The sequence below is a fragment of the Poecilia reticulata genome, linkage group LG8, assembly GCF_000633615.1.
Source record: "Poecilia reticulata strain Guanapo linkage group LG8, Guppy_female_1.0+MT, whole genome shotgun sequence".
Classification (NCBI taxonomy): domain Eukaryota; kingdom Metazoa; phylum Chordata; class Actinopteri; order Cyprinodontiformes; family Poeciliidae; genus Poecilia; species Poecilia reticulata.
The window spans coordinates 18,976,286-18,989,136 of record NC_024338.1 but is presented as its reverse complement, the minus strand read 5'-3'; the positions used below and the strand labels follow the sequence as shown (position 1 = coordinate 18,989,136).

The 12,851-nt window shown below is 40.8% G+C and overlaps 1 protein-coding gene and 1 long non-coding RNA gene across 2 annotated transcripts in view; one reads left to right on the top strand and one right to left on the bottom strand.

Moving 5' to 3' along the window:
* The window catches only part of rapgefl1 (Rap guanine nucleotide exchange factor (GEF)-like 1), a 25,864-nt gene that overhangs the window by 9,772 nt on the left and 3,241 nt on the right, over positions 1-12,851 (bottom strand). The window contains exons 3-4 of the mRNA XM_008416573.2: positions 5,645-5,723; positions 2,133-2,289 (exon numbers count right to left, since the gene is read on the bottom strand). Of these exons, the coding sequence (XP_008414795.1) occupies positions 2,133-2,289; positions 5,645-5,723 (236 nt within the window). The remainder of the gene's footprint in view (positions 1-2,132; positions 2,290-5,644; positions 5,724-12,851) is intronic.
* Positions 7,734-11,647, top strand: LOC103469012 (uncharacterized). Its single transcript, XR_534285.2, has 3 exons — positions 7,734-8,908; positions 10,315-10,394; positions 11,596-11,647. It is a non-coding gene; the product is annotated as an uncharacterized LOC103469012 (long non-coding RNA).

The window sequence follows — 12,851 nt, the reverse complement described above, 5'->3', positions numbered from 1 at the left end:
TGGTCTGTGAGGTGGTCTGTGGTTTTCTGTGAGGTGGTTTGTGGTTTTCTGTGAGGTGGTTTGTGGTGGTCTGTGATGTTTGTGGTGTTTTGTGTTGGTCTGTGAGGTGGTCTGTGGTGGTCTGTGAGGTGGTCCGACCATCATGGGATGTTCAAATTCAGCATCTTTAAAGTTGCTGTATGTAACCTCTATAAAAACTTTTTTTTTTTTTACATATTTGTTGAAACTCTCACCATATTTTGGCAGCTTGGTATGAAACAAATAACCTGTGAAAAAAAAGAAATCAAGCTGCTGCCTTCCCCCAGTGCGAACTAGAAACAACCAATCGGAGTGAGGAGGCGGGTCTTAGTGCCCTCCCTCTCCCCACTCGATCTCTGTGATGCTACAGCTAGCATAGCCTGTCATGAATGCTAAGGCTACTTAGCATGGCCACCAAAAATGGTGAATAAATGGTTTTTCTGTAATGGTGAGTTGTTCCTCTGCCATTAGCACTTTTAGCAGCACATTCACGAGATTGATTAACAGCGCTAAGACCCGCCTCCTGCCTCTGATTGGTTGTTTTTCAGTTGAGAGTGTGCATTTCTTCAGATGGAAAAAATGGCTCTGGGAGAAGATGGAGATCATTTTACAGATTATCTCATAATATGGTGGCAGTTTTATGGAAGCAACATATTTTTAATAAAACTGCAGCTTTGAAGCTGAGGTTTAAAGGAGGAATGTCATGTGGGCCAAAACCCTCAGCTCAAAATGTTGTGAGTTTTTTAACCTACTCAATAATAAACTAAACATTAACTAATTTAATTAAACAAATAATCAGATTTTTTCCCCCTTAGATCGAAAACTTCATGTTTTTTTGCATGTTTTCCTTGTTAAATGAAGGTATCCAGTTTGTTTACTGTTTGAGTTTAAATTCCCCTCTGGACAAATATCAGAAAATATAAAAATAATTCAGCCAATCTTTCATAAAAAAAATAAATAAACGTGAAGAAAAGTTGGAGAAAAACTAGAAATTCTGGAGTTTTCAGATCAAACTGGGTGGAAAATGTTTCTGGAAAATACTTAATTAAGTGATTATTTATCTTCATCCATCCATCCATCCATTTTCTTGCACCCTTTTTCCCTCAGTGGGGTTGGGGGGGTGCTGGTGCCCATCTCCAGCCAGCGTTTCGAGCGAGAGGCGGGGTACACCCTGGACAGGTCGCCAGTCTGTCGCAGGGCAACACAGAGACACGTGGGACACACAACCATGCACACACACACTCACACCTATGGACAATTTGGAGAGGCCAATTAACCTGACAGTCATGTTTTTGGACTGTGGGAGGAAACCGGAGTACCCGGAGAAAACCCACGCACGCACAGGGAGAACATGCAAGCTCCATGCAGGGGGGCCCCAGGCCGGGAATTGAACCCAGAACCTTCTTGCTGCAAGGCAACAGCTCTACCAACTGCGCCACTGTGAGTCAGGGCCACAGAATAAAAAAAGTGCCATGTTTCCATGGATGACACATTTACTTCTGCAGTGACACACAAAGAGTGAAGCCTGTCACGGTTTACGGCTGTGAACAGAAAACGTTTGTTTTCTTAACTAAAAAAGTCTTTATCTTATTTATTCTATTTTATTTAGATTTTTTATTGTAATTTTCCTCTTTATTTTATTTAAATACAAAAATCTTTAGAATCTGAACAGTAAATCAGCTCAAACGAGTTGAAAATTCAATTTTATAAACCAAAAAAGTTGTGATTTCTTTCTTACCTACTCAACAATAAGCTAAACATGAACTATTTTAATTAAACAAATAAAGTAATCAGATTTTTTGAAGTTTTTCCTTGCTAAATGAAAATCATCCAGTTTGCTTTTTATTGATATAAAAATATTTCATCTATTCTGGGTCAGTTTTAATACAGGAACTAAAATCAGATATGGAGTAATTTAGAGTATAAGTCAGTGATTAGATGGAACAGGTTGCCTCATTTCAGTGAGTAGATTCTAGTAGTTTTGTCCTAATTTGTTGAATTTATTATTTTATTAAAGCTGCTCTAAGCGTAGCCTGGTCTTTGAGTCGTTGGTCAGACTGGAGGTCAGTTTGTGTGCAGCTGAATGCCGTTGACCTCTGGCCTCACACTGGTACCTTGGGGAAGCTGTTGCTGCGCTCCCCCTCCTCCTGCAGCAGCTCTCTGTAGGTGTCCAGGTAGCGGAAGGCCATGTTCAGCACCGCCTGCTTCCTCTCGGCGGCGCTCATGGCCGCCTCGGCCTCGCCGTCCCTCCGCTCTGCCTCCAGGGAGAATCTGGAGGAGCGATTGGGTTAAGGAGGAACCAGGCTGGATGTGAAACACGTGTTTCTGCGGCGCGTGGAAACCTACATGCATCTTCTGTGTTACAGCAGGAGGAGCATCGTTTTCAGCTCAGAGAGACGCCGCCATGATGACCCACATTACACCACACACACACACATCCTCATCCAGCTGTCTCACCAACACACACACTCTCTGCTTGTTTCATCCCCTCTGCCTGGCTGATGAGACATGCTTTTTCTACTCTCTATTTGTCCAACGCTGAGAATTTCAGCTATATTTCCCATGAAGCTTTGCTCTCCTTCGCCATCAGCTCCTTGTTCTTCTGATTTTTAATCAGGTCTATGATTATTTAATCCTGCATGGAGGACAGATGTGCACATCCTGAGAGGAAAAGTCCCTGAATCTCTGTAATATAACAAAGGCAGATTTATTTCTGTCCGTTTCTTTCACTCTTCTGCTTCCGCCCACATCCCTCTCTTCCTCTCCATCTCCCTGTGGGGGAGGATTCACGTGGATGGATGTAAAAAACTGGCAGTTTTCATATCAGCCGTCATGAACTGAACTAATCAGAACACAACAGAAGAAAACGGCTTCGCGTCCCGCAGAGGTTTCCAGTTCAGCCGGTTTCAGGAAACTGTTTGCGGATGATGCAGTCGTGTTAAGCTCAGATGATTCTGCAAAAACTTTCAGGAGAACGGGGAAACAGTTTGTGTGACTCAGATTGTAACGTTGTTTGCAGATGACGCACTAAAATTAAGTTTGAATGGTTATGCAATAATTGACAGGAGTGTGTGAAACAGTTGACATCAGATTGTAAAGCTGTTTGCTGATGATGCAGTCATGTTAAGCTTAGAAAGTCCTGAAATAATTGGTAGTAGACTGGGAAACATTTGGAATGACTCAGATTGCAAATTTATTTGCAGATGACACAGTTGTGTTAAGCTTAGAAACAATTCTCCTGCAACAACTTGCAGCAGAATATGAAGTAGTCAACAAAATTCAGATTGTAAAGCTGTTCGCAGATGATGCACTCAAGTTTGAATGGTTATGCAATCATTTTCAGGAGTTTGTCAAACAGTTGGCATCAGATTTTAAGACTGTTTGCAGATGATGCAGTCAAGTTGAGCTAGGATGGCTCTTCAATAATTTCCACAAGAGTGAGAAGCAGACAGCATAATTCAGATTGTAAAGCTGTTTGTTGTTTGCAGATGATGGAGTCATGTTAAGTTTAGAACGTTCCGCAATTATTTTCACAAAAATGTGAAAAAGTCGACACAATTCAAGTTGTAAAGTTGTTTGCAGATGATGCACTAAACTTTGAATGGTTATGCAAAAAATTTGAGGAGTTTCTGAAACAGCTGGCATCCGTTTGTAAAGCTTTTTGCAGATGATGCAGTCGTGTAAATCTTACACAGTTCTACAAAAACTTGCAGGAGAATATGAAACAGTCTACATGGTTCAGGTTGTAAAGTTGTTTGCAGATGACGCACTTCAGTTTGAATGGTTATGCAATAATTTGCAGGAGTTTCTGAAACAGTTGGCATCAGATTGTAAAGCTTTTTGCAGATCTTAGAAAGTTCCACAAAAACTTGCAGGAGAATATTAAAACGTCTATTAAAACGTTGTAAAGTTGTTTGCAGATGATGCAGTCGAGTTAATCTTTGATGGTTCTGCATTAATTTGCATGAGAATGTGAAACAGTTGGCATGATTCAGATCGTAAAGTTGTTTGCAGATGATGCAATCGTGTTTGACTTTTAGATTGAGTCATTTGTCGCTGAAGGTGAAACAGTCAGGATTATAATCAGAATCTTCTGCTCTGAGCCGGTGGAACCATCTGGAAACTGGATTTCCACCTGCAGGTTTGGAAATTCAGGGTCTGGGGGAATTAAAAGTGGATCTACCAGTCAGTACCTCCCCATTCCTCGCCTCAGTCATTAGTTAGGCGTAGGAACCAAAAGAATGTGATCATGAATGCAAACAGCTGAAATAATCTCCCTGCAGGCTGGGCTCACCCTCAGGAGAGGAAAGGTTTCAGCATTCTGAACATAGTGAAGCTCATCAAAGGTGCAACTTTACGTCAGTCACACTGTGTTTCTGGTTTCCACACAGTGTTTACGTGACACAGGAGGGTGAGATGAGTTACAAACCCTCAGAAGCATGAAGACTGCATCCAACACGGCATCTTTTCCTCACTTTACTTCTCTACTTAATTTATTATTCTATTATTCTGTTCGTGAGATCGTTTTAAATGATGGCGAAGGGAGCTTGTGGTGTACAAATGTTGGTTTTGTTTTTCTGAGCATATGACAATTTATTTTTGTTTCTAAAAAACTGAACTTAATGGATCAATTGTAAAAGCATGATGTTTCCTGGTATGCATCCTTTCTTCGAAGCAAGGAAAGGAGCTCTGAGTTTTCACAGGAACAGGAACCAGTTGAGTTGGTTTGGGAATCTGTTGGAGACGCTTTCGTTTTTCCATCATCTCCAAACAAAACGAGGCTCTCAGTTTACATTCAGGGCACAGTTTGTCTCCGTTCTACCAAGAATCGAGATGTTAAAAAGTTAAGACGCGTTCACACCAGCCATGTTTAGTCCACTTTAATCCAGCTCCAGTCCATTTGCCAGGAAAGTTCAGTTCCTTTGGGGAGGTGAGAATGCGTAATTGAACTCTGACGCGGACTGAAAGGACGAACTCTGGTTCGCCTATAGACCTCGGTCTGGATTCGGTTGAAGTGAACTCTGGTGTGGTTCGAATGCATATGTGAACGCCAAGTGTGCCAAAAGCAGGAAGTGGACTACATCACAAGGCATGCTAGCAGGCTAATGCTAGCAGGAGAAATGTGTCTTCTTCAGAGGCCTTCATGTTGTTTCCTTCACTGGTGATTGGTGCACAAGAACCACAGCATCTGGAATTGTAGCAAATGTTGCAGTTTTGGTTCCCAATCGGACCGATTGTACCAGACCATCAGGTGCGAAACATTTTCAAAAAACGGTTTTGTTGCCTGTTTCTGTTGTGGAAGTGTTTTTCTCCTGAACCTGAACGTGGTGAAATGTTCCTTTTTCTCTCCTCTGGAACACAAACAGAAAGAAGGTGGGGCAAAAAAAAAAAAAAAAAGAAAGAAACTCGGTAACAAACATGAGGAAGAGTCAGCAGGCTGCAGGCAAAGAGGAGGGAAAAACACGACTCGCAGCTACACAACGGGAACAAAGCCGCCGTTAATACCCTGGAATCAAACCTGCGAAGCTCGTCCCTCATTCCGATCGCATTAAACACAGCGGCGCATGCACGTCGCATCGCAGCGCAGCACCGTGAGCGCATTCAGTCAGGCCCAGGACAAGGATACTGCTGCAGCAGGACTTGCTGGAGCCTGTCGGCCGTCAGGAAGATGGGATGTGTCAACATGAAGTCATCCAACAGGGTTTCTGCACACAGACACACAGAGATATTAGATGTTACACGCTGCACCTGAACGCAGCACAGACATTTCAAACCGGAGCCAGAGGACTCCACCTCTGATCTGCAGCAGGCTCATTAAAGCAGATGAGCCAGGTGGAGGCTGAGGGATGCCTTCACATCCTCCAGCCTCAGAGCTTCTGGTTTTCTGCATGCAGAGTGAGTCCTGACAGGACAGCAGCGTCTCTGCGCCTCGGAGGAGGACGCAGAGACGAGGCCGCCTCTGATTATACGTTAGGCCGTGACACGCAGCGAGCCGAGAGGCGGCGGCGAGGAGCTGCTGCAGCCGACGGCTGTAATTTAAGATGCTGAAGCAGCACGACGCGCCTCAAACCTGTGGTCACATTTACTAAAATACACTGCTGCTCTGCGTGTGTGTGTGTGAGAGCCATGCTGCAGTGGGTGTGTCCAGTCCAAGCCCGCCTCTCTGCAGGCGGTTACCATGGAGACAACACGTCGCTGACAGCGAGAGGATGGAGAGAGAAATGTGCGAGAAGAAGAAGAAACTGATAAAAAAAAAGGAGAGAAATCAGAGTGTGAACTGCAGGAAACCGGATCAGAACCGATCAGTTAAAACATTTAAACTAAAGATGGATTTAATCTGTAAGGAGACAAAAATCAGAGCTGCAACTGCTGATTATTCTGATGACTAATCAATTAATCGGATAAAATAAATGTCACATTCTGCAGATTTTTCACTTAATCTCTTAAAAGATGCAAATGAAAAAAATCTTAAATTAGAAAAGAAACATTTTTTTTTACCTTAAATATAGAAAATGATGCATCTGCAGCTTAAAAACTCTTCTATGAATATGTGAGAACTCAATCCTTATTTCAGCAATCGATTAATCGTGATTAATCACGATTAATCACGATTAATCATTATTAACTCTTTCAGCTCTACTATAAATATAATTTTTTTGTGGCTCTATTTAAATGTTATTTTGTAGCAGTGAAGACTTTGAGCTGTTCAAACCCTTCCCAGATTGATGAGCCTCTCTAAAGTCATTATTCAGTTACTAAATTAGTTAACAATTATTTCAATAATCGATTAATCACGATTAATCCAACTAATTGTTTCAGCCCTACTTTGAATATTTCACCTTTTTCTTTTTGAAAAGACGCACAGAAATGCAGAAATAATCTGTCCAGCGCAAAATAATCCAAAAACCAGAAACAAACCCATTTTGACACCAACTGGAGTCCAGATCGGTACCAAACCCGTTTAAATTTCCACCTCAGAACCCAAAACAGTTTCAACAAAACAGTTAATTCAGAACAGGGAGCCCCACATGTCATCATATCTGGACCCAGAACCCGTCCACGTGACCAGTAGATCAGTCTGGGTCCACAGTGATCAACAGTGATCCAACTGGATCCCAGTTTCCCTGCTGAGTTCTGCAGAACATCTGACTGATTTTCATCCCTAAAGGCTGAAATTTCACCAGAGATGGGAATGCTTTATAAGTGGCTTTAAAGCCGGAGATGAAGCGAACGGATAAAGTTCTGCTTGGCTGGCGGAGAGAAAGGTCCATTCACAATGTGAAGCCGAGCAGAAACTAAAATCTGGGACCCGAGCGGAGGACGACACAGCGGAGCTGCATTCACAGCTACTCAGAAAAACAGAAATATCCACAAGGACGTCTAAAAAAAACTAAATATATCATAAAAAAGAAACAGACATTTCGTAGAGGTTCAGTAGACACAGTAAAATATTTCAATTTCTTTTCTTTTTTACCGTTTTTTACGATTTACAGGCAGGGCTGAAACGATTAATCAAATTAAACATGATTAATCAATTACTGAAATTGTCATCAATTAATTTAGCCGATGATTATTGGATAAAATAATCGTTAACTGGGATGTAAAAACTCTAAAGAATGCCATTTATTTGAAAAACAACATATTCTGAGCAATTATTAAGCCAAAACTGTATAATATAAATACAGATTTTGCGTTTAAACTCCGTTGTCTGTAAATATGTTTTAGCCAAAACTCCTCAGTTTTAGTTTCACCCACTTCAAATTTATTTCACTTCTGCTCAAACGGAGCTTTAGTTCATCTGGACGTCTAAAACGTCACATTTATTACTGCTTATTGTGAAAATAAGAATCAAACTGTTTGAGGAGAGCTTCGCGTTTCTTTAGAAGCAGGAAGCCGGACAGCAGATGGACGTAAAAAGGTTTTAAAGTCGCTCTGACCTCAGGGTCTCATTCTGAACACACGACTGAATCCGGCTCCACTTTAAATGTTTTTCTCCATGAGGAGAATAAAATACTTTAAAAATGAAATCTATGATATTTTCGTACCAGATGCAGGTTACAATTTTAACCAATTTGCTGGAAATTAAAAAAAGAGCTTTTATTTTATGAGAATGTTTGTCTAAATATGAGAAAATAGTCGTAATATTATCAGAATAAAGACGCAATATATTAAAATTAAGAGAAAAAAATGTTTTTATCAGGATCTGACATGATCAGCTCAGTTCATCAGCTGATTGAACGATAGTTTCAAAGTTCTGCTTCTGGTAATAATTTGATGCTGATGTGCTAAAAGATGAGGTAAAACTTAAACCAAAGTAAATTTTTTATTTCTCATGTTGCATCTCTCATAAAAATACAACTTTATTCTTGTAATTAAAATAAAAACCTTAGCTTGGTGCTAATACTCAGATTATTGAGATTTGACCTGAATACTACTGCAAACACGCTTTTCAAACAAGATGGCGCTGATTTCACTCTGAACTATGAAAACCTGAGGGAAAAATCCGTATTTTCCAAAAATGTAATCTTCACAAACCAAAAGCTCGATTAATCGATCAAATCCAAATCGCCCAGCCCAACCAGGAAGTGGATCTGGGTTGATTTGACCCGTTAGTTCATCCTGGATGCGTCTTGCTCAGGATGCGGAGAAGTTTCCCAGCTGAAGCTTTAATTTCAGCGTTTTTCCTCCCACCTCCTCGGCTCGGTTTCTCTTTCCGCCTCCCACTCCTCCTTCCCTCCCAGCGTCTCGCAGAGAGCCGGTTGCTATGCGAACAGGTGCTAAAAGAGCCTCTTGTGCTTCTGCGCGTCCAAACTGAGCGCAAGCGGGACAAACGTGCAGCTCGGAGGGTCGACGAAGGCGATGAAGAGGAGGAGGAGGAGGAGGAGTGAAGGTAAACGCATCCAGAGAGGTAAAAGAGTGGGATCGTTTCTCTGAAGACAACCTTCCTCCCACACACGGATTCAGAGCCACACGGCCGTCATTCTGCCACCGACTGGTGCAGAAACACAAAGTCTTACTAGCATTTCGGGTCCAGTTTCTGCTGCAAATATCTCAGAACACTTGAAATAAGACAAAACTAACAATTAACTTGTAAGCGAGCAGAATCTAAAACCCGGAAACAGATTAACGGCTGCAGGACAGAGACGAGTCCGGCCTTCGGTTCAAACACCAAACCAAAAACTTCTCCTTCCACAATAAATCCACAAAAAGATTTTATGAGGCAGGAGCTGCGTTCCCATTACAAATGTGAGCAAAAGTTACATTCTGCAACGCCGCATCAGGACCATTCTAGACACAAAAACTAAACAGGAGGCGTCCATTTCTGCCAAAAAACTCAAAGTTTTGAGATTCATCTCAGAACTTTTACAGAAAATAATATATTAATTTTCAGTTTCAAAATATGACAATTTTTGAGACAAAAACTCTGCAATTTTGAGGCTAATCTCAATTTTTGTGGAAAAATTTAACATTTTTGAATTTTAACAGTCAAAATGTTTTGAGTTTTAAAAGTTGAAAGTTCAAAGTATTTTCAAGAAAATTTCTAAGATTAATTAAAAAATTTCTGAGATTTCTCTTGCAAATTTTTGACTTTTGAAGTTAAGATTATTTAAGATTATCTTATAACAAGACATTTCTCTCGTTATAAGTGAAATAATCTGCTAGTGGAACTAGTATTTTTTCTTTTTCAGCAAAAGAAGCTCCAATATTTTGTTGAAAAGTTACTTGTAAGTAAGTTTTCAAGTGTAATACGATATTTGCACTGGAAAGTATAAAAATATTTGGTAATATTTGGTTTTTCTGCTGCGCTCAAGCAGCTGAACTCAGAGAAAGTGTGTGACAAACACAAACTTCTTGTTTTACATCTGAGACCTTAAAACTAGAATAAAATCAAACCGTTTTGGATTAAAATAGGGATGAAATCCGGTTAAAAGCAGGATAATTCTGGGATAAAAAGCTTGTTGGTTGTGACTTCCTGTGGACGTTCGGTTTGGGTCGGGTTCTGACGTGTCGCTGTCTGAGCCTAAAAGTTTCAATCTGTTGTTTCTTTTTCTTCTCCAGGACAATAAAACGACTGAAACGTCTAATTAGAGCCTCAGAAAGAGGCTTAATTAGAGTTTCTGGAGGCCAAAAAAGGCACACAGTCACACACACACACATGCACACACACACAAACACTCACACTCACACACCAAACACACACTGAGCTGTGTTTGTGTCTCTGTGCAGAGGATCTGAGTTTTCGCCCTCTTATGTAACATCTTTTTTCTTTTGCTTTCATTCATGGTGATTCTGCAGGTATTTTCCAGGTGAGCCACTTGTTCCCACCCTAAGCTGTGATCTGTGTGCCAGAGTCAACCAGGAAGTGATGTCACCAGGTGAGAGCGTCCCACCTGTAGCAGGATTTGTTCTGGTTCTCTTGCTATGAAAGATCAAACTGTTCCAGGACGGTCGAGGCTCAGGGAGCCAATCAGATCACAGGGAGGGCGGGTCTTTGGAATGCACACGCACAGACACACCCACACACACACACACACACACACCCACAGGCGTACACACACGCACACACACCTACACACACACACGGTGTGTGTGGCGAAGCAGAACCTTGAACCCGGATTATCAAAACAAACGTAAAAACTCAGGTTCCCTCCAGAAACAAACGGCCAGCTCTGATTGGCCGGCGGTTCAAACATCCCACTCCTCCTCCTCTTCATCAGCTCTGGCCCCGCCTCCAGCAGGTAAAACCTGCCAGGTGAGGGGCCTCCCTGGGGAAGAACCTGCTCTTCAAACCGTCCAAATGTCGGCTAACCCAGAGAAACGGCCCATCAGAACCGAGCAGAATCCCAGAACCTTCCGGATCGGAAACCAAACCCGGACAGAAAAACGTCTGCAGGACAGAGAGACACGACTGTCCTGCAGCGGAGACACCAGGACAGAAACGTTTCACCATGAATCCGCAAAAAGGTTTATGAGGCAAAACTTTGTCTGTTTCTGAGTTTTAGAGCCACAATAAATAGAAAAACAAAAACGGAGCAGTAAATTTCCACCAAATAAATTCTGAGATTAATTTCAAAATTTAAGAATTTTTAGAGGAAGAACAGAAGAAAAATAAACTTAATTTATAATCAGTAACAATTATCTTAATGTTTTAATGTATATTAACTTTATCTTTATTATCTTTAGAATATTCCATGGTAATAATTTATTAATATACAGATTTAAAATAAATATATTTAGTTTTCTGTATTAGAACCAAAGTATTATGTAAACAAAATATTCAGATATTAAAATCTTTGTCTCTAAAAAACATTGTTGTAATATTTATAGTACTTTTAATAACATAAACTATATCCGGTGTCACTTTTATAAATATATATATTGATTTTGTAATATTTTTATACTAAATATTTTCATAAATCATTCAGATTCTTCTTCAAAACGCCTATTTTAACAATACTAATGAAATTATTTTCTATTTACTTTATTTTTGTATATTTTAAGGTTTTTAATGTTATTTTTTAAATCAGATTGACTGTTTTCAGTCTGACTTCAGTTCTGTGTTGAGTCCTGTTCCAGACCGGATCGTCGGATCGCTGGATCGCCGGATTATCGGATTGCTGGATCGCCGGATTATCGGATCGCTGGATCGTCGGATTATCGGATCGTCAGATCGTCGGATTGCCAGATCGTCGTATCGCCGGATCGTCGGATTGCCGGATCGTCAGATCGTCGGATCATCGGATCGTCGGATCATCAGATCGCCGGATCGTCGGATCATCAGATCGCCGGATCGTCAGATCGTCGTATCGCCGGATCCTCAGATCGTCGGATCATCGGATTGCCGGATCCTCAGATCGTCGGATCATCGGATCACCGGATCGTCGGATCATCAGATCGCCGGATCGTCAGATCGTCGGATCATCGGATCGCCGGATCGTCGGATCATCAGATCGCCGGATTGTCAGATCGTCGGATCATCGGATCGCTGGATCGTCGGATTATCGGATCGTCAGATCGTCGGATTGCCGGATCGTCGTATCGCCGGATCGTCAGATCGTCGGATCGTCAGATGGTTGCGCTCGCAGTCGGGAACAGAACTCGTCACAGTTTTGCAGCTTCCAGGGACAAACTGTGAAGCTCTGATGAAGCCGGTGAACAGAACCCGTTGCATAAGACCCAGAAGAACAAACGAGCGGGCGGATCACAAAGAGTCTTTGTGAGAATTTGTTGAGGCGACAAGAAGCTTCCTAATTATTAATGAGGCTGAATGAGGTGAGAAAACATGGAGCCAAACTCAAACCGCACAATAAAGATGATAAATATTTATAAGATATTTTGATTATTACTGGGAGTCTTTAATTAAAGGCAAATAATTTAGGTTAGAAAATTGAAGATAAATTACTAAGATATAAACCTTCACAACGATATTAATAACATAAAGTAAAACCAGCATTCAGAGCAATATTTAAATCTAAATAAATAGGTTTATGATTAGAAGTTTTGAAATGGTTTTAGGTATCTGTATTTTATTTTAAATTTAATGTTTACCTTATTTTATTTTATTATTATTATATATTATATTTCCAAGAACATAGATCAATGAGAAACATCAGCGCAGACAAACAACATTTTGGAATTATTATTATTTATATAATTATATGTATTTTAATTTACTAAAATTTGAGGAATTTTGTGGCATTTTAATATTTTCTTCTTTTCTCCTTTTTAACATTTGCTGCTTTTGTGTTTGTGTAAAAAATAAACTTAAACAAACAGAAAGACAACAGAATTTATCAGGGGAGGAGAGAAACTCAGGCTGGAGCCAGAGAGGA